Genomic DNA, 23,295 nt, shown 5'->3' with positions numbered 1-23,295 from the left:
GGCTGCCAAGGTGGTCTGACTTCAAGCACTAGAGCTACAACTGCAGACACCTGTTGATATGGGTCCCTCTAAATTGTTTTATATAGTGAGGGCAGAAAACCTAAAATGTAGCCTGGGAAACCATACTCCCTACAGGATAAAAATATAGCAAACCTAGACCAAAACATTCACCCAAATCAACCTGCATTTGTTGGAACTTCTACGTACGCTTAAGTCCATCACAAATCACTAAATCACCTTTTTTCTCCTGATCTACATATTTGACCAATCTTCATGTCTATTACATTAAAATCCTCTCACCTTTAGAAGTCACAACATATGAAGATCGAAACTTATAATTTCTCCATTATAAGTAGGTGGATAACAGAGATTGGGCTACTGTGAGGCATTTCCCATTTCCTCTCCCATCATATCATTAAAGACTTTCTAAGGAACTGAGTTATTCTGAATGGACTCTAATAGCCTAAAGGCAAACAAACTGCATCTTATGTTGAGTTTGTTGTCCATCTCTATTTTTAGCACAGCAGCAGTCAAGCAGAGTTTTAAAATAGAAACCATTTCTATACTTTTTAAAGAGATTACAATGGAATTTGATACACGACCAGCATATTTAATAGGGAGGTCTAACTAGTATCATTTATACAAAAGAAGTCTTTGATAATACTTAATTGTTTCCATTTACTGTTTGTTAAAGTAACACTGTGTTTTAATAATTACAAAGTAAGTGAATATTCCTGAAAAAATATTAAGTATTTGTTTTTCTCTTTCTGACTTACTTCACTCTGTATGATAGACTCTAGGCCCATCCACCTCACTACAAATAGCTGATTCACTTTGTTATACAGCAGAAACTAACACAACATTGTAAAGCAATTATACTCCAATAAACATGATAAAAATAATAATAATAAGTATTTATGTGACCTCCAAGTTCCAAACAAAGGTCCACTTGCTGGGCAGGGAGCTACAGTGGACACTGTAATCATCTACACCCTATATACATCCTCTTGTTGGAGAAACAGTTCTGGATATAATCTGGAGGGACCCACTACCTTGGGCAGGTCTGATTGGGCGAAGGTGGTCATTTGACTCAAATTGGACAAGATTTCCATCCAGAAAATTAGAAGTACTTCTCTTAGAAGCCATGAATCATCAATGGGCACAGGATTGGGTACGTTATATAAAGCTAGAGATGGAACAGCCATTGTCTTCCCTATTCATGCTGAGAAAAGAAAAAGCGGTCTGCGGAGACTTCCCTGGTGGTCCAGTGGTTAAGACTCCGTGCTTCCAGTGCAGGGGGCGTGGGTTTGATCCTGGTCAGGGAACTAGAATTCCACATGCCATACAGCATGGCCAAAAAGTAAAATAAAATGAGCCTTTAAAAAAAAAAGAAAGAAAGAAAAAGCAGTCTGCAGAAGTGACCAAAGAAGCAGATAAGCAGAGAGATGCAAAACTGCTGGCCTGCAGTCAGAGGAAGATGGAGCAAGGTGGTACCCTGAGGGCTAATTGGATGGCAAGAACTGGATTACTGCACTATCCTACGTTAAATGAGTTATAATTCTTTATTCAAAGGGGGAAAAGTGCTTAGTTCTGGACTGTGCTTCTTGTTAGAAAGACAAAATCACAGGCCAGTGGAAGAAGATTAAAAAAAAAATAATAATGATAAATAAGAGCAAAAGAAGACTCTAATAGGCAGATAGGAAATGTGGCTGTGGGGATATAGAGAAAAGGCATCTTAGGAGAGTTTTTAAAGCTTGTGAAATTAGTAAAGACAAAAGTCTTCAGAGTTATTGAGGATTCAGTCAAATGGGCACTTTCTAAGGCTCATGGTGGAAATGTAAATTGTTACAGTGTTTCTTCTAACAAATTTTGCAATATGCATCAAAATCCCTAAAAACACTGCATGGCTAAACCTTGTTGGGGACAAAGGCACGGAATTCTTGGCTGTGGCCACAGGAGCCACCCATGACTGGTCCTTCTGCGAGAAGCTTCTATGAGTATGTACAGAAAAGGCAGGCTTCGTCAATAGTGTAGCTTAGCTCCTGTATTTTTAAGATTTTCACTAAGTTTCTGTCAGATAAAGCTAAGCATATACTAAAATGACATAACAAATTCTACTACCTTTTCACTAGAAACCTTAAAATAAAAATTCACTTTGAAAATTTAAAAAGCCATAGGATCACATTTTAGAGAAAGCATACTTACTTACATAAGCATGGAAAATATCTGGAAAAGATGTGCACCAAAATTGCAACTATTTTATTTATATATGAAGGAATGTGGCTTCTTTTTTTCTAAATCATTTTGATTATCTATATTTCTGAATTCTCTGCAGTTTGTCTTGCTTTCAGAATTAGAATAGTTAAAAAGAGTATTCAGATAATGTAGTTAGAAACAATGTGAATAAAAACCATTTCAAGGAAAGCAAGAAGAATTTAAAAATAGGAAGTGCAAATAAACAAAATTATAAATGAGAGCTTTTATTCTTAAATTTTGACCCAAGTGTCTAAAAATGTCTCCTAAGGAAATAAGTCTAAATGTGGACAAATAGTTATGCACCATATGTTTGTTGAATCATTTTTGTGATTTATTTTAAAATATCCTTAATTATATGGGAGAACACCTAAGTAAATTACGGTTCAATCACTTATTGCAGTGCTATCCAGCCACTACCCATGATTTTTATCAAGGTTTACTTGTGACAAACGGAAATGATAGGAAATTGAACATAAAATTTAATCTCAACTATGTAAAGATCAGAATCCATAAAAAAGCAATAAAGGAAATACACTAAACAGTAGCAGTGTTTGCTAGTGGAGGGTGGGGTTACAGGTATTTTTTTTGTGGTTTCCTGTATGTTTTCTTTGCTTCTTCACAATTTCCTCTCCTCTCCAAAGTTTCCACAATAGGGAAGTATTAAGTTGACTAGCAGAAAGAAAGACTGTTAAAAAGTGTAAATAGAAAGTCCACGAGGTAAAAGTACAAAAACCAAAACAAAACATTGCAGATACGTGTTTAGATCTGGAGAGAGATTTTTTTTTTTTTGTGTGGTACACAGGCCTCGCACTGCTGTGGCCTCTCCCGTTGCGGAGCACAGGCTCCGGACGCGCAGGCTCAGCGGCCACGGCTCACGGGCCCAACCGCTCCGCGGCATGTGGGATCTTCCCGGACCGGGGCACAAACCCGTGTCTCCTGCATCGGCAGGCGGACTCTCAACCACTGCGCCACCAGGGAAGCCCAAGAGAATTTTTTTGAGGGCTTTGAAGGATTCAACGTGACAAGTAATTATCCGTTTACCATGTTTGTTCTTGTAAAAACTGCCAAGGACTCCATGAGTTCTTTGACCACCTCCCCCTTGGTTTCTCCAGGAGGAAGGAGAAGAACACACGTGAGAACTAAGGCTGGGGGCAGTGAAGCAAACGCGAAGCCCCCATACCCGACAGGGATTACAGTGCAAAACCCACAAAAAGATGCTCATCCAACCAGGGCCCCGGGCTCCCCGTACTTCTGCCAGGCTGATGTTTTCACAGAAATCTCTTTTAAGACGGAGGTAATTTTTTCTGACATGTAAACTGAATGAACATGACAAGCTGTTACATAAGGAGCAGTGGAGGACAGAAAGGACGGACCCTTTGCCCACTGGGGTAGGGACATGCTCTGCCGGGCTCAGGGTGTAACAGAGGAGGACACAGAGACACGAGCCACTACTCTGGGAGGGTCCCTGCCGGACCGGGGAGCTTGGAGGCGGGGCACCCTTGCTAACCAGCAGCCTTAGGCAGTAGACTCACACCCAGCACTAAAAACAGGGCAGTACTATATATACAGTGTTGAGTCACTAGGAAACACTAAAAATAGGACAATGCAAAAGGCTTTTTATAGGAAGAGTATCAATTTTGTTTCCTAGCTATAATGGCCTATAACACAGAGAGTTCCTGTGTTATAGGCCATCCAATTTCCAATTTTCTCTTCTCATCACTTTCTCTCCTGCTGGCAGATGGGCACACACATCTGTGCACACACAGATATACACATACACATGCACACACATCAACTTGTAAATCTATCACGCATCCTCTGCTCAGAAGAAACCACCCTGGGTAGTCGAATCGTGCTGTAGCAGTACTCCTGCCACTGGAAAGCCTACAACATCCCCGTCTGTATGCAGAGAAAAGAGGCTGAAAGAATCTACTCCAAAACGGCATCTTCTTTATACTGCCACCAAAGTGAAATCCTCATGTTTAACCACATAATCTCCTAATTTAAAATGATCAAATATCATCCAAATACCCAGGCACAGATCTTTCACGGCCTGTCGTCAAAGGAGCATTTTCTTCACAATCTCCAGTTGTCCACCCCCCTCTCCTCCTCCAGGGCTAATCCGTGCCTGTCCCTTTGTTTGCCCTCCAATTCCCGCACATCCAAACACTTCCCATTCTATAAGGCCCATCTCAAATGTCCCCACCACATGACTTCATCTCTAAAATAGGAAAAATAATGGCTGTGCCTTGTGCCTTGTAGAGATGAAATGAGACCCTGCATGGGAACCCTTTGGCCCAGGTCCCAAGAAGGACTCAAAATGCTGCTGCTGGTGGGGTGCCACTGTGGCTGTTTTGTTACTGATATAAAACCAACGGAAACCCCAGTGGGCCAACCTGAAAATGATAATAGACTCAGCAGGCCAATCAGTTTGATGAACTTTTCAAGAGAAAGGGCAGGAATACTAAGAAAGCAAAGGGTTCACAAATACCCATTACCCTTTTTTAACTACGTTGTCTCCTATCTCAGGAGCTTGTGTCATTTCTCACTGGGAGGTCTGTGGGTTTGCAAGAGTTCACGGAGAGTTCCTCCCGTTTCCCTTTCTCTGCTCTTCGGAATGAACAAGTACAGAAAGTGTGCCGAGATGCCTGTGCCGGGACGGTTCTTATATAACCACGTTATTCTCAAATTGGTTCTGGTCCCTTCCATTGGAAAGGTTTTGACAGCCTTCCTACACCTACAAAATGCCATGCCCAGATTTAGAATCCCACGCCAGGGAGCCAGCTCCTGGTGTATAAATTACTTCCTCCCAGACATAAAACAGGTCTGCGTGGCGTGTTCACACTTCCTCTCCCGAGGTCACATCACACCGAATTCAGAACTATGAGACACATCAACAAATGGTGACCATTTGCAAAAAAGGAAAAAAAAAAAAAGTCTCAGGAAAAAGTATGAGAATAGAAGGCTCGCTAACTTGATGTGGAGCTGTTCAGTGACTGTCCAAGGCAGGGTGGACAGCAAGCAGGCGACAGCGTCAGGGGTCTCTGAACTGGCATTTCTTCACCCTCTGGCTTGCACCCCAGTAGCGCCAGCACTGCTCTCAGAGGTGCTTTGATACGATCCTACCAGGGGCAGAAACCATGAGGCCAGGCCAGGACAGCAGAGCCCAACAGGAGGAGGTGCTGGATGTTTACAACAATCCATCATAGGTACCAGAATCCCATAACTGCTTGTCCTATTTTAGACTCTGATCTGGTTCTGGCTCTAGCACTGTCTAGCCTAAGTCCAAGGTACTCCAAAGGGTTATCCTGGATAGAGTCAGCCAACTGAAAGGTGCTTCCTGCTGTGAACAGCAAAATTAATTTGATTTATATAGTGATTTTGAGCCCTCCCCTCTTTTGAAAATTCACACAGGAGCAGGTGCCTATGAGAACCAGATCCCTAAGGACATGCTTAGGGATGGGCCTGCATGCTAGCTCCTGAGCTGCTACTCAAGGCAGAGGAAAAGGAACCACCTCTTCATTAAAGAGGCTTTTTGAGGATTATAAAACTCCTGCCCTGCCAAGCACTTTTATAAAAATTCTCTGGAATTCATGGACTTTGGGAGATATCACCCTTCAGAGTAATCTAGCTCCACTTTGAAGCTACATATTTCTAATCTGTGATCCAGCTGGCTATGGTCAAATGAAGAACTATCCCAGTCAAAATGCAGACCCCATACTCACTGCGGCCACCAGACCCAAATGGTAACATCAATAATTAGAATTTATTAAAATTCTCTCAGTGCCAGGCAGGTTTCTAAGAACTCGACTTCTATTAACTTATTAATCCCCACAACAAAGCTTAGGTAGGAACTATTACTAAACCATTCTTACTAATGCAGATACTGGGATATAGAAAGGTTAGGTAAATTGTCCAAGGTCACACAGCTGAGGAGCAATGGAGCTGGGATGGAAAATCAGGCAGTCTGGTCCCAGAGGCTCTGTTCATAAAAGCTGTGCTATATTAGTCTCAGATGAACTGACCTGTTTATATGTCATAAGCCCACATTCCCTCTGTAACACCCTTGCACCTGCTGGATGGTGCTCCTTTGCTCCAAAGTTCTATGTACAAAGAAAGGATGCCAGGAAAGGGGTACTCTAAGGGGTTAATGACTAACACTGTTTAATAAGTTACCACCCTCTGCCACAGTCTTGTTTTAACGGGGACAACATTCTTGTGGGTTTTAAGCTAAAAGAGTAAGACAGAAGGTTTCGGCTGGGGAATGGTTCTTCTGAACCTTTTAAAAATTACCCCTTTAGGGCTTCCCTGGTGGCGCAGTGGTTAAGAGTCCGCCTGCCGATGCAGGGGACGCGGGTTCGTGACCCAGTCTGGGCAGATCCCACATGCCATGCCGCGGAGCGGCTGGGCCCGTGAGCCATGGCCGCTGAGCCTGCGCGTCCGGAGCCTGTGCTCCGCAACGGGAGAGGCCACAGCAGTGAGAGGCCCGCGTACCGCAAAAAAATAAAAAATAAAAATTACCCCTTTAAGTACTCCACCTTCTCAGAGCTGCTCTTTACGAAAACATCTTCAGCCTGGAGAGTAATGGATACACATGCCTTTGTTAGGAACGCCCCCTAGTGACTATAGAACAGATTCAGCACTAACAGGAGATAAACGGACATCAGGCTGGACAACGGGTGCTGAACAGGAAAGGAGGTGGAAAACACAGAGCAGGAGAAACCCATCTCCTCACTAAGTTTTCAATAGTCACCTCAGAAATTCTGCCTAGAATTAAAATTAATTACATTAAAATACAAGAAGAGAATGAAGTTCAAATATTGTCATAGCAATGAATCACAGTTCATTTGTTTTTCAAAGTTTTCCTTTAGAATATTTCCTTTAAAAATATCAAAGCATTTCAAGAGCACAATTATTCATGTGTCCCTTGTAGGACTGATGTACTTTTCACCGTCTTCACATGGCATCTACAGCAGGTAACTGCTGGCTCTTTGGAGGCTGATTCTGAGATGAGATTATCCCCAGTTCTCACTGCTCCTCCAAGCTCCCTCCCCTGCCGGGGAAGGGAGAAGGGAAGTAACCTGTCACATATGTAAAGCCACCAACTTGATGGAAATGGCAGCGACAGCACAAGCCCTGATGTAATAGGCAGGCAGTGGAAACGGGCCTACTTGTCACTTCTGTCAGCGACGGAGCACACGTGAGGGCTGCCCCCTGCAAGCAAGCCGGACACACTGTGCCTGTTTGGACGATCCTTTCCCACTCCAGCCGAACAGCAAAGGAGGGACAGGGAAGAAAAGTCCTGCAAGTGATCTACATGGGACTTCTTGGTATCTCTCTGCATCACTAGCAAGTGAGATGACGCTACCCTGAGATGGAGGCGGCCCTACGAGGCTGCGGATACCAACATGAAGAGCCCACCGTGCAGGAGCTCTGTCTGGTGACCTGCTCCACTCGGTTCAATGATGGGGAGATAAAGCCCGATATCCAATCTTCCTGGGTTCTGCCAGAGACTTTCCAAAGCTATCTTTTCCTTTTCTTTATGTGCAGCTACAACTTCAACAAAGCTACGGTCCCTGCGCTTAAAACCAAATGTGAAGACAGCACGTGCTATGCTACGTATCATTTACCGAAAACATCCAAGAAAGACACCGCAGAGCCCTCCCTGGCCATGGTGGTCTTCTCTTCACCTGTAATGAGGAGTCACTGGAAAGACAGGACTCTCAGCTGCCAATCAAGGAAGTGACCAACAGAACTGCCTGCAAGTTTTGGCTTAAACTATGGGAATCCTCAAAGAATGCTCTCCTTGGGTTGCTTTTCCTCTCAGCACCCCCCTTGCTCTTTGTTGAAGTGAGGAAGGGAAAGGCAGAGATAAAAGGAAAAAAATGTCTCAGAGGCTCAAGTACCCCCTACCATCAAGACGGAAGTTTCAGTGACATCTCTGAACATTGAACTCCGGAAGTGGCTACTTAAAAGAAAAAGTTGAAAAGTGCATCTCTAAGTTTCTACTCACCTGAGAAATACATATGAAGAATCAGCTCAAACTTCCCCAGACAGCTTTGTACCACATCCCAGTGATGCTCGTTCATTTTGACTCAATTTACCACTCCTACCCCCTCCAAGTTACTGCTGTCACACATTTTAATTATGTATATTTTTAAGTCCCCAAATACATTATTGTTTCTACAGTGAATATTTATTTGGATATTCTATTTCCGGTGCATTCTTTCCTGCATTTCCATGTTAAGAGAGAAGACAATATTAGACTGTATAGATTGTTATGCCCCATATAAAAGACTTTCACTACAGCATAAGGAAAAATAATTGGGAATGAGAGTCAGGAGATGTGGGTACTACATAAATGCTCACGTGCCATGAACCGCAGGCCAATCTCGCTTAACAAGGAGGCCAGCTGGGCATCTTAGAATGGTCCTAGCTTCTGCAGGGCCTTGAGGCTAAACAGACCTCCCGAGGAGATCCTAAGGCCCCCTGTCTTGGTCCCACAACTTCACACTCTGCAGGCTGATAAGCAGAGCTGTAATGCAGTTGGGTGTCCCAGTGGCTGGTCCTCCGAGTCTGGGGGGAGGGGGCGGTCTGGCTGGGAGTCGTCAATGGCTATGGTTTTGCACCGTCTAGTGGCTGATTCTGCTCAGGCCTCACTAATAACTGGATTCTCCTGGCTAGTTTACAGCCAGATGGAGCAAGACTAGAAATGATTAGGACTGGGGTTTTGCTGCATTTTAAGTAGGGAAAGGGGGTTTCTGATCAGAATGGGCCAGAGCACACTGTCAATGAGGCAGAAAACAGATCTAGTTCTGCGGAATAGGTGCATGCAGTATGTGCCTGCAAGTCCACCCAGACCGAACCTAAACATTCAGGGGTCTCAGTAATCCCTCCACCAACGTCCGCAGAAGGTCCCTCGTGGAAGGGATAGCCTGGACCTGGGCGGACTGGCTACTACTTGCCAAAGCTTCCTCACAGAGGGCTCCAGCCCCCCCCCGGGGACCTCCTGAATCCCGTGTGGCTGAAACTTACAGAATTTCAATAAATGACTGAAAAAAATATTAGTTTTTGTCCTTTTGCTTGTATGCCTGTTGTTTATGGGTCATATCTTAAACTATTTGAAAGCAGGGTGCTTGGTTAGGAATACTATCCCAATTATTTAATCATTCCTATGGGAAAATGTGATTTTCTTTATTAAAATCTGCTTTAACTTGTGGTTTCCAGGTATGCCTTGTTGCAAAAGGGGGTTGAGGACCACAAAAACTAGGTAAATGTTCAAATTTATTTTCCGTATGTTCTAGATTCTTCCTAATGCTGTCCTTGTACTCCAAGGAACTGAATCACATTCTCAGTGACAAAACCTTTAAGAAAGTCCTGTTAGGAGTGATGCTGAGATATAAGCCAGGTCCACCATAGGCTGAGTTCTCATCTGTGTAGAATGCGTTTAGAATGAAAACTGATGGGAGAACGAAAATTCACCTGATTTCAGGGACGTGGTATTTTGGTACAGCAGCAGTTTCAAGGCAGCTTCTTGAAATAAATGACTCAAGTCACAGTAGGTTACAGTACTCTGCCCCTCCCAGTCCCATTGTCCTGAGCACTGCCCTGCTCTGCAAATGTCTGTTAACCCCTCACACGCCTGTGAGCTAGCGAAGGACAGGCTTTCTCTTCCCCACTTAAAACGTACGGGACACGTGGCTAGGAGAGAACTGAGCCTAGGACCGCCTGGGATTCTCTTCTCCATGGCTCACCCCTGCCTGAAAGCTCCTCAGGGACTTAAAGTACATTGATTCTCCTTATTTCCTGTAGTTATGTTCTATGAAGTCACCACAAACCCTGAATTAACGAACACTGAGCCATCGGTCTTGGGGCAACACAGGGTTAGATTCCTTCGAGGCCCTGGTCACAAGACTTTTGTCAACCGATCAATATATAACTTTGTTTTACACGCGTTTCTATTTAAGGACACACTATTTAACACAGACTGTTGACTCATTAACACTGAACTCACAGCAACAGCACTATCACTCATGCATGAACGAAATTTATCTAATGCATATATTTTCTCTTTAAGGCCCACTGCAGCCTCCTACATGTACTTAGGAACCCTGGACAGCACTTGAGCACAATGCTTGGGGGCCATTTTAAACAGCAAAATCACCAACAGAAAGCACAAGGTTTCAGAAAACGCGGCCCCAGCTAGACTGCAAAAAGGACGCTCGTTTACACTATGAGCTGAAACAAGAAGGCAGAGAGCCACCTTGTCTGACCTCATGGGCCTGCCCAGCAACTCAAATTTTTTGCCACTCTGCTTGTCTGCAAACGCCTATGAAAGCACCACAATGGCTGATGTGGGGGTTGCAAATAAATGTTAGTGAATAGGTGAGTTTGCGGATATGGAATCCGTGAAGACTGACTGCATATTTCAACCCCTCTGAATTTAAAATTCTCTGTGATCTGTCTCTCGCTTGCAATTAAACTCTACTTCTCTGTCCCCAGGCAACATAAACACTGGCCACAACAAATTACTTGCAGTTTCCCAAGCACACATTATTCCTTCATCTTTCACTGCTACTTTGAACCATGCAGTTTCTCCCTATCTTCCTGGGACAACTTACAACTCTCACATTCTCCCATCACTGTGTGTCACAGTGTCATGGGACACTGGGCAACATTCCAATAATAATATTAATAGTGGTTGTAACATCATCATAACAGCCTCCAAATTCGTAGTCTTCTTGCTATGACCAGGCACCGTTCTGTATGATTTATAAATATCTACTCACTTAATCCACACAACAAACCTATTGATAGAATCAACTAACATGCCCCATTTTAAAGACAAGAAAACTGATTCATGACCATGTCAAGTACCTTGTCGGAATCACTCAGCCTGTGAGTGACAGAGTCAGGAGCAGCCCTGGACAAGCTTAATCCCAATGTCACACTCTCCCAGTAGCTGTTGAATTCTAGTAGCATTTAGACTAAGATGCTTTCCTCTGTGATATGGGAACAGGGATGGAGATGGAGATGGAGGAAGAGATATATAAATATGCATCTCATTTCACTCCCTGCCATCTGTATTTAAAAAATATATTAAAATGACACCAAGCACTGCATATGTAATTATGTAGAATTATACTTGTGCAACTATGCATAATTGTCTTCTATCACCTAAGAAGGTAAAAAATCCTTTAAAAATTTGAACATAAATCTGTATTAATCATGTTTTTTTTCATTTTTTGTACTTTCTGATGCTTTGGTATCTTGGGTCCTTGCTGACATTAGAGGGACTGCCCCTTCGCAGGGTGACCTACTTCCTAGAGATAAGAAGCCTGCCTTTCATATGCAAACCAACCAACCCAGGTCCTATTCCCCAACAACCTCCTTTAGCTGGCTTTTGTACTCTGGGCCACCATCCCCCTGCCCTAATGACCACAGGGCCAGGTACCAGACAACTAGGGGTAGCAGGGAGGTTCCAAAACCCAAGGAGATTATTCAAAGTAGCCAATTCTGAGCCTACTTACCTTCTGTGCCTCGGTTTTCCCGTGGAAATCACAACAAAGGCTGTTGCCTGTGTTTTCCCCTGGCTCCCTCTGCCTCCTGACCAACCCTGGTGCTTCCCTTGTGTCCCTGTGTGATGTGACATGCTCCCTCCTCTTGGGAACTATGAATAACAAACTGTCTTTTCAACAGCAACCATCCCCAGGGACACTGCTGGCCTTACCACACCTGAATACAATAAAACCTACATTTTAAAAGAGTCTTAATTCTGAAATAAAATTTTTCCCGTTACTTTCTTCCACCTTTACATTTTAGCCATCTTTTTCTTTTAAGACAATCTGAAAATGTTAAGGGAAATGTTTATCAAAACGCTTCATATTAAAGTACATTATATTGTTCAGAAGCAGTTTCTTTTTTAAACTGAGCTTATCTTAGCCCCAGTCAAGCTAAAGAAAAAGAAAAGAAAGGAACTCGGAAAAAACCCAGCTTTGTCCAATTTTAACGTCAGCCTTGGTCCAAGAGGGCTCAGAAAAATGAACTACAGACATCTCTTTTTTAATGTTTGTCCAATAGACCGGACAAAGGTAAAATCCACAAATAGAGAAGCTGTCAATTCGACATCAAGACAGCTACATTCTGAAGGGTCTCTGGCCAGAAATTCAACTCCTCAGAGTATGAAAACCGTGTTGCACAGCTTCTGGTCATTATAATCAACAGGGCATATAGTTTGTATATAGGCATTTCCCCCATTTTCAAAATAAAATCATTCTAAACATAAGAATCTGCCTGTCACCTTGAGAAGTACACATGCCCCTCCTTAGATGTTCCCATGAGATTAGTATTAACTCAGACAACGCTGACCCTGTCTTCCTACCGGGAAACCTACAAAGGCATGTCCATTTTGCAACTAAGAAACCATTAACTAAGAGATCTCAGAAGAATAAGCAGCTTTGCTTTAAAAGCAAATACTTTTCTGTGTTAGGACTAAACATAGAAGCCATATAGCCACTTCAGACTGAGATTTTAGAATGATTTCACCAGAAAAATCTGCTCCGTTGGGATGCTGTGCTGGGAAGAAATGTGAGGCCCACGTGCCTTCTCAAAGGTGTTGTGCTTTATTATCCTGTAACAAACTGTTCTTCTTGCCTTGTTGGAGCAATGGCCCCTCTACTTTGGAAAACTTGAAAAGCTGACTATGATTTCCTTGCTCTCCAAAAAGCAAGGAAGGGAAATGCCGTCTGCTGGGTGCATCCGCTGTGCCCGGCACAGTGCCAGCTGCTCACAGATGGTCTCACAGGGCCCTGAAACAGCCGCAAAGTAGAAGAGCGCCTGCCCAGTTTCACACTGAGGAAGCTGACACCCAAATAGGTTAAATAACTGCCCCACTGGCCAGTTATTAATAAATGGCTTATTTTTAGTAAATGGCTTGGAAGTAGGCTGGAGGGCATTAAAATCTAGGCCCACTCAACTCCAAAAAGTTGTCACTTAACACTTCCTGGGCACTGCCTACTCTGGAGACATGAAATGAGAAACAGCAATCTCATATGAATTGACTTTCCTTCAAGGAGATCCAGAAGGTTATCCAAATCTCAAACTGCTTCTGAAGGAGGTAACAGGAAGGAGGTCAGTAAGGAGTTAACGGGCAAGATTATTCCTCCTTTGGAAGCACAGAGAGAATCTTGCACCAGGGCAGCTTCCAGCATCCGGAGCTTTCGTGGCCAGACACTTGAGGGTCCTCAAGCAGCTTTCAGCACTTTGCACAATGGCCTCTAGGTGGCACAATGAACATGTGTTTCCATCACTGCAGCTTGTCTCTTTCTGGTGACTGAGGGTTAGTCAAAAGTGAAAATCACTGCTTGCGAAAGCAGCTGCATCATTTCTAGCATTAGAAATCATTACTGACTAGTCTTTCCAATTTCTCCATCCTCTGATACAAGATCGTGGCCCGGAAGAAGTTTCAGAGAAAGGACTAAATTGAAAACTCAAAAAAGAACTGGGGAAAAATTAAGGACATCGACACTCTCCTTTGGTTATTTTCTGTTCAAGGCCTTTGCTTTTTCTAAAACGACTTTTCAAGTCCTTGGAGTGGAGGCCACATAAGTACTAAAGGCCTTAAAACCACATCAAATTAACTTTCAGCTTAAAAATGCATTGTTTTTAATAAAGTACTCATGAAGCAGAACACTCATCTGACACTGAAAACTAAGACAGTAGGATATTCCCGAATAGCAAACTGTGGAAGGAATTAACAATCATGTTAAGACAGATGGAGCTCCATTGAGAGAAATCACTCAATTTGGCTCATGGGATATCCCAGCGATTTCACACAGGAGCAGAGCATGAAAATAAAAGGAGGTAATTCATAGCTCCCACCCCCATTGTGTATATCCTTCCTAGGGACCTGTAATAACCCGAGAACCTGGGAGAATCCGAGTCCCACCAAGTGGGCTTTCCCCAACTTCCCTCTCTCCTCCATCCCTCATACACATGCCCAGGAAAAGAAGTAATACTGTCCATTCTGAGATCCAACTGCCCCCAACAAAAACCACTAGGACCTGGGGTAAAGACACTTCAAGTCCAGGGATCAGTACTCATAAAGAGATCATTTTGCATTTTCTACATAGTTCAAATGCACTAGAACTCCAAGTAAAATGGATCCAAGTAAAATCCAAGTAAAAATGAAGTGGCAGTAACTCAGGTACCCTACAACCAGGCTCTCCACCAGGACAGAATATCAGGATCAAGGGGAAGCATTTTGAAATGTACACACCTTGGTCTCTTCCCTGGCCATTTTGATATGACTTGAGGGTAAGAGAGATTTTTGCTAAAAACTTTTTGCTAAAATTTAGAAAAATAGGTTCAGCTAAAAGGTCAAATGGAATGTCCAAGTCAAAATTTGGGATATGACAGTACAAAAATGATGTCATAATACCTCTGTCAAGCAAGTTGCAAAACTAAATACAATGCTTCTCAAGTATTCTTATTAGAAAAGACATGTTAAGACTACCAGTATAAAAGGAATAACATCAAATTACTAGGTTGTTTTTTTTTAGTTTAAGAAACATAGGAGAGGTTTATAAAACAGTTACTCTGATCCGCCGCTGGTTAAAGTGGAAATTACTCAATGTTTGTAGAAAGCAAATTGATGATGTTAAAAGCTTTAAAAATATATACCATAGAAATGCCAGTTCCACAGATTTACCCTAATAACATGATCATGGATGTACATAAATACTGGGTGGCAAAGATGTTAATTATGGACTTCTTGGTAATTTCAAAACACTTAAACACTCAGTAAAAGAGCTTGGTTAAATAAACTGTAGTACATCCAAATAATAAAAACTCTTCAGTAATGAAAAACAACCCACGTACCTGATGTGGAAACATTTTCAAAGACAATTCCCATGAAAGACAAGGTTTCCCAAATAACAATAAGGCATGGATACCAATGTGTATAAATAAATATTAATATGTGTGTATGTGTGTGTGTGTGTGTGAATTCAAGAAAAGAGTATTTGCAGTTATAAAATAATGCCTGGGTTGGAGGAACCAAGATGGCAGAGTAGAAGGAACTGCTCTCACTCCCTCTTACGAGAACACCAGACTCACAACTAGCTGCTGGACAATCATCGACAGGAAGACACTGGAGCTCACCAAAAAAGATACCCCACATCCAAAGACAAAAAAAAGCCACAATGAGATGGTAGGAGGGGTGCAATCACAGTAAAATCAAATCCCATAACTGCTGGGTGGGTGACTCACAGACTGGAGAATACTTATACCACAGAAGTCCACCCACTGGAGTGAAGGTTCTGAGCCCCATGTCAGGCTTCCCAACCTGGGGGTCTGTCAACGGGAGGAGGAATTCCTAGAGAATCAGACTTTGAAGGCTAGTGGGAATTGATTGCAGGACTTCGACAGGACTGGGGGAAACAGAGACTCCACTCTTGGAGGGCACACACAAAGTAGTGTGTGCATCGGGACCCAGGGGAAGGAGCAGTGACCCCAGGGGAGACTGAACCAGACCTACCTGCTAGTTTTGGAGGGTCTCCTGCAGAGGCGGGGGGTAGCTGTGGCTCACCCTGCGGGTAAGGACATGGGCAGCAATAGTTCTGGGAAGTACTCCTTGGAATGAGCCCTCCCAGAGTTTGTCATTAGCCCCACCAAAGAGCCCAGGTAGGCTCCAGTGTTGGGTTGCCTCAGGCCAAACAACCAACAGGGAGGGAACCCAGCCCCAACCATCAACAGTCAAGTGGATTAAAGTTTTACTGAGCTCTGCCCACCAGAGCAACAGTCAGCTCCACCAGTCCCTCCCATCAAGCCTCTTAGATAGCATCATCCACCAGAGGGCAAACAGCAGAAGCAAGAAGAACTACAATCCTGCAGCCTGTGGAAGAAAAACCACATTCACAGAAAGATGGAAAAGATGAAAAGGCAGAGGGCTATGTACCAGATGAAGAAACAAGATAAAACCCCAGAAAAACAACTAAATGAAGTGGAGATAGGGAACCTTCCAGAAAAAGAATTCAGAATAATGATAGTGAGGATGATCCTCGGAAAAAAAATGGAGGCAAAGATCAAGAAGATGCAAGAAATGTTTAACAAAGACCTAGAAGAATTAAAGAACAAACAGAGATGAACAATACAATAACTGAAATGAAAACTACACTAGAAGGAATCAATAGCAAAATAACTGAGGCAGAAGAACGGATAAGTGACCTGGAAGACAGAATGGTGGAATTCACTGCTGCAAAACAGAATAAAGAAAAAAGAATGAAAAGAAATGAAGACAGCCTAAGAGACCTCTGAGACAACATTAAACACAACAATATTCGCATTATAGGGGTACCAGAAGGAGAAGAGAGAAAGGACCCGAGAAAATATTTGAAGAGATTATAGTCAAAAACTTCCGTAACATGGGAAAGGAAACAGCCACCCAAGTCCAGGAAGCGCAGAGAGTCCCATACAGGATAAACCCAAGGAGAAACATGCCGAGACACATAGTAATCAAATTGGCAAAAATTAAAGGCAAAGAAAAATTATTGAAAGTAGCAAGGGAACCGTATGCTAACACATATATATGGAATTTAAGAAAAAAAAATGTAAAAACCTAGGGGTAAGACAGGAATAAAAGCACAGACCTACTAGAGAATGGACTTGAGGATATGGGGAGGGGGAAGGGTAAGGTGTGACAAAGCAAGAGAGAGGCATGGACATATATACATATATACACTATACACTATATATGTATATATATGTATACACTATATATGTATATATATGTATATATACTATATACATATATATACACTATCTACTACTAAGGTAGATAGCTAGTGGGAAGCAGCCACATAGCACAGGGAGATCAGCTCAGTGCTTTGCCTGGAGGGGTGGGATAGGGAGGGTGGGAGGGAGGGAGATGCAAGAGGAAAGAGATATGGGAACATATGTATATGTATAACTGATTCATTTTGCTGTAAAGCAGAAACTAACACACCATTGTAAAGCAATTATACTCCAATAAAGAAGTTAAAAAAAAAAAAAGTAGCCAGGGAAAAATGACAAGTAACATACAAGGGAACTCCCATAAGGTTAACAGCTGATTTCTCAGCAGAAACTCTACAAGCCAGAAGGGAGTGGCATGATATACTTAAAGTGATGAAAGGGAAGAACGTACAACCAAGATTACTCTACCTGGCAAGGATCTCTTTCAGATTCAATGGAGAAATCAAAAGCCTTACAGACAAACAAAAGCTAAGAGAATTCAGCACCACCAAATCAGCTCTACAACAAATGCTAAAGGAACTTCTCTAAGTGGGAAACACAAGAGAAGAAAAGGACCTACAGAAACAAACCCACAACAATTAAGAAAATGGTCATAGGAACATACATATCGATAATTACCTTAAACATAAATGGATTAAATGCTCCAACCAAAAGACACAGGCTTGCTGAATGGATACAAAAACAAGACCCATATATATGCTGTCTACAAGAGACCCACTTCAGACCTAGGGACACATACAGACTGAAAGTGAGGGGATGGAAAAAGATTCTATGCAAATGGAAATCAAAAGAAAGCTGGTGTAGCTATACTCATATCAGATAAAATAGACTTTAAAATAAAGAATGTTACAAGAGACAAGGAAGGACACTACATAATGATCAAGGAATCAATCCAAGAAGATATAACGATTATAAATATATATGCACCCAACATAGGAGCACCTCAATACGTAGGCAACTGATAACAGCTATAAAAGAGGAAATCGACAGTAACACAGTAATAGTGGGGGACTTTAACACCTAACTTACACCAACGGACAGATCATCCAAAATGAAAATAAATAAGGAAACACAAGCTTTAAATGACACAAGAGAACAGATAGATTTAACTGATATTTGTAGGACATTCCATCCAAAAACAGCAGATTACACTTTCTTCTCAAGTGCACATGGAACATTCTCCAGGATAGATCATATCTTGGATCACAAATCAAGCCTCAGTAAATTTAAGAAAATTGAAATCAAATCGAGTGTCTCTTCTGACCACAATGCTCTGAGATTAGAAATGAATTACAGGGGAAAAAACGTAAAAAACACAAACATATGGAGGCTAAACAATATGTTACTAAATAACCAAGAGATCACTGAAGAAATCAAAGAGGAAATCAAAAAATACCTAGAGAGAAATGACAATGAAAACACGACGATCCAAAACCTATGGGACGCAGCAAAAGCAGTTCTAGGAGGGAAGTTTATAGCTATACAAGCCTACCTCAGGAAACAAAAAAAATCTCAAGTAAACAATCTAACTTTACACCTAAAGGAACTAGAGAACGAAGAACAAACAAAACCCAAAGTTAGCAGAAGGAAAGAAATCATAAAGATCAGAGCAGAAATAAATGAAATAGAAACAAAGAAAACAACAGCAAAGATCAATAAAACTAAAAGCAGGTTCTTTGAGAAGATAAACAAAATTGATAAACCTTTAGCCAGACTCATCAAGAAAAAGAGGGAGAGGACTCAAATCAATAAAATGAAAAATGAAAAAGGAGAAGTTACAACAGACACCACAGAGATACAAAGCATTCTAAGAGACTACTACAAGCAACTCTATGCCAATAAAATGGACAATCTGGAAGAAATGGACAAATTCTTAGAAAGATATAACCTTCCAAGACTGAACCAGGAAGAAACAGAAAAAATGAACAGACCAATCACAAGTAATGAAATTGAAACTGCGATATAAATCTTCCAACAAACAAAAGTCCAGGACCAGATGGCTTCACAGGCGAATTCTATCAAACATTTAGAGAAGAGCTAACACCCATCTTTCTCAAACTCTTCCAAAAAATTGCAGAGGAAGGAACACTCCCAAACTCATTCTATGAGGCCACCATCACCCTGATACCAAAACCACACAAAGATACTACGAAAAAAGAAAATTACAGACCAATATCACTGATGAATATAGATGTAAAAATCCTCAACAAAATACTAGCAAACAGAATCCAACAACACATTAAAAGGATCATACATCATGACCAAGTGAGATTTATCCCAGGGACACAAGGATTCTTCAATACACGCAAATCAATCCTTGTGATACACCATATTAACAAATGGAAGAATAAAACCCATATGATCATCTCAGCAGATGCAGAAAAAGCTTTTGACAAAATTCAACACCCGTTTATGATAAAAACTCTCCAGAAAGTGGGCATACAGGGAACCTACCTCAACATAATAAAGGCCATATACGACAAACCCACAGCAAACAGCATTCTCAATGGTGAAAAACTGAAAGCATTTCCTCTAAGATCAGGAACGAGACAAGGATGTCCACTCTCACCACTATTATTCAACATAGTTTTGGAAGTCCTAGCCACAGGAATCAGAGAAGAGAAAGAAAAAAAGGAATACAACTTGGAAAAGAAAAAGTAAAACTGTCACTGTTTGCAGATGACATGATACTATACATAGAGAATCCTAAAGATGCCACCAGAAAACTACTAGAGCTAATCAATGAATTTGGTAAAGTTGCAGGATACAAAATTAATGCACAGAAGTCTCTTGCATTCCTATACACTAATGATGAAAAACCTGAAAGAGAAATTAAGGAAACACTCCCATTTACCATTACAGCAAAAAGAATAAAATACCTAGGAATAAACGTACCTAGGGAGACAGAAGACCTGTATGCAGAAAACTATTAAGACACTGATGAAAGATATTAAAGATGATACCAACAGATGGAGAGATATACCATGTTCTTGGACTGGAAGAATCAATATTGTGAAAATGACTATACTACCCAAAGCAATCTACAGATTCAATGCAATCCCTATCAAATTACCAATGGCATTTTTTATGGAACTATATCAAATCATCCTAAAATTTGTATGGAGACACAAAAGACCCCGAATAGCCAAAGCAGTCTTGAGGGAAAAAAACGGAGCTGGACAAATCAGACTCCCTGACTTCAGACTATACTACAAAGCTACAGTAATCAAGACAATATGGTACTGGCACCAAAACAGAAACATAGATCAATGGAACATGATAGAAAGCCCAGAGATAAACCCACGCACCTATGGTCAACTAATCTATGACAAAGGAGGCAAGGATATACAATGGAGAAAAGACAGTCTCTTCAATGAGTGGTGCTGGGAAAACTGGACAGCTACATGTAAAAGAATGAAATTAGAACACTCCCTAACACCATACACAAAAATAAACTCAAAATGGATTTGAGACCTAAATGTAAGACCAGACACTATAAAACCCTTAGAGGAAAACATAGGAAGAACACTCTTTGACATAAATCACAGGAAGATCTTTTTTGATCCATCTCTTAGAGTAATGGAAATAAAAACAAAAATAAACAAATGGGACCTAATGAAACTTCAAAGCTTTTGCACAGCAAAGGAAACCATAAACAAGATGAAAAAACAACCCTCAGAATGGGAGAAAATATTTGCAAACGAATCAACGGACAAAGGATTAATCTCCAAAATATATAAACAGCTCATGCAGCTCAATATTAAAGAAAGAAACAACTCAATCCAAAAATGGGCAGAAGACCTAAATAGACATTTCTCTAAAGAAGACATACAGATGGCGAAAAAGCACATGAAAAGCTGTTCAACGTCACTAATTATTAGAGAAACTGAAATCAAAACTACAATGATGTATCACCTCACACCAGTTACAATGGGCATCATCAGAAAATCTACAAACAACAAATGCTGGAGAGGGTGTTGAGAAACCGGAACTCTCTTGCACTGTTGGTGGGAATGTAAATTGGTACAGCCACTATGGAGAACAGTACGGAGGTTCCTTAAAAAATTAAAAATGGAATTACCATATGACCCAGCAATCCCACCACTGGGCATATACCCAGAGAAAACCATAATTCAAAAAGACACATGCACCCCAATGTTCACTGCAGCACTATTTACAATAGCCAGGTCATGGAAGCAACCGAAATGCCCATCGACAGACGAATGGATAAAGAAGATGTGGCACATATATACAATGGAATATTACTCAGCCATAAAAAGGAATGAAATTGGGTCATTTGTAGAGACGTGGATGGATCTAGAGATTGTCATACAGAGTGAAGTAAGTCAGAAAAAGAAAAACAAATATCATATATTAACGCATGCATGTGGAACCTAGAAAAATGGTACAGATGAACTGGTTTGCAGGGTAGAAGTTGAGACACAGATGTAGAGAACAGATGTATGAACACCGAGGGGGGAAAACCGCAGTGGGATGGGGATGGTGGTGTGCTGAATTGGGCGATTGGGATTGACATGTGTACACTGATATGTATAAAATTGATGACTAGTAAGAACCTGCAGTATAAAAAGACAAACAAGGAAACAAACAAAAACAACTACTAAACTTTCTTTGGGTTATTTGTATGGAAATATGTTAATATAAGTGTTTCAGACATGACATGAAATTTCTAAAAATCTTATATGTTCTGGTATAATGTTATAAGTCAAAATTCTAGTCATTACTTTAAAATGTATATCTCAGAAATAACTAAATTTCCTTGTCAATTGCATTATTATGAACTTTCATGAAATCTTTAACCGCGGTCATTTTTAAGTCTTTTGTCATTTACAGACAGTTCTGGGTGTGCTCTGATCCTTTTGCAAAAATGTTGCTATAAAAGGTTTTCATCTTCAAGGAATTCATGGAAAAGACTCTGACAAGTACAGGTTTCTGGTAACGGACTGTGCTGTTGAGCTGAATGAATAAGCATTTTCAGAACTCTAATGGAAAACTGATGAATTCATAAAAGTGCTAACAAAAGATCAAGATAAAAAGAATCACATGGGACTGAGTGAACTGATGAGAATGATTATAATTTTTGTGACTTTCTGTTTGAATAAAAAAAAAATCCCACAAGGACTCAGAGGCAAAAAATATACAAATCAATTTTCACTGCAAAGGAGCTGTTACAGTGGAGGATTAGTGGACTTAATGTCAATATTATGACAATCGTATGAGTGTGTTTCGTGTTTGGTAATTGCAATCATTCTTGCTTTTGTTGTGGTCATCCACTTACAATGCTTGGTGTCAGTTTATTTATCTCTTGTAAAAATAAAATACAATGTGTGTGTGTGAAAAACTAAAAAAATAATGCCTGGTGATTTCTAATCACTGAAGCCAGAAATCTCATTTATGATGCTTATGAAGGAGGTAAACAAGAAACCCAAATTTACACCTTCAGAATTTGAGATTAATTAGCCAAAGGTCATATAGAAATATGATGGTGATAAAAGCAAGAATAGACCAGAAGTAGAAACAAGAACAACAGTTTATATTCAGGACAATCTGTGTTCTGATTTGCAAACTGAAAGAAAGAAAATCTAGGAGATATCATCATCCGTAGCAAGACAAAACTTTTAGGAAAATATAAATTGCATAAATCAGATCGTGATTAAATTTCAGGAGACTCAATTTGATTTTGATACGAAATCGATGTATGTGAATAATCCAATCACTAGCCCAGTAATAAGATCCATCCCACAGCTGCCATCACCCATTTAATTCAAATAGAACCTTAAGCCTCTTGTGAAGTAGATTTAATGAAGTCTAGATGCTTTCCGAGCTAACTACTCTTGGTTACACTTAATCAGAACTGAATAAACAAACTCAGTATTAGTCACACTTGTGCAAGTTATTCCATTTCACTGCAGCCAGAAGAGATTTTCATGTGATCTTGTTTAAACCAGCTAAACATCTGGAAAATGTGGAAACTATTCTGTAAGGCACAAGAGGACCACACGCTTGGAGGAGACATCAGTTATGTGGCTGAGGTCAGGCCCCGGGATGCTGGAAGGAGAGCTTACTGGAGATGTCTTACTTACAATGAAGCCAAGTTTTTTATAATCCCGGGTGTACATGGACTTGCGCTTCTCCATGCTGCCGCTGCTGTTATTTGGTTCAGACTCTGCATCAAAAGCAATTCTTCGAAGTTCAAATATGATGTCCCGCTGAGCCTGAAGGGGT

General features: G+C 41.1%; 1 protein-coding gene across 1 annotated transcript in view; it reads right to left on the bottom strand.

The window, feature by feature from the left end:
• Positions 1–23,295, bottom strand: part of ELMO1 (engulfment and cell motility 1) — a 551,203-nt gene that overhangs the window by 317,700 nt on the left and 210,208 nt on the right. Inside the window, exon 13 of the mRNA XM_027102174.1 lies at positions 23,154–23,285. Coding sequence (XP_026957975.1) covers positions 23,154–23,285 — 132 coding nt within the window. The remainder of the gene's footprint in view (positions 1–23,153; positions 23,286–23,295) is intronic.

Source organism: Aethalodelphis obliquidens, unplaced genomic scaffold, assembly GCF_003676395.1.
Source record: "Aethalodelphis obliquidens isolate GAN/ISIS:26980383/991018 unplaced genomic scaffold, ASM367639v1 scaffold5, whole genome shotgun sequence".
NCBI classification, from domain to species: domain Eukaryota; kingdom Metazoa; phylum Chordata; class Mammalia; order Artiodactyla; family Delphinidae; genus Aethalodelphis; species Aethalodelphis obliquidens.
Note: the sequence above shows the minus strand (reverse complement) of the source record. Positions and strands in the feature narration are given on the sequence as shown.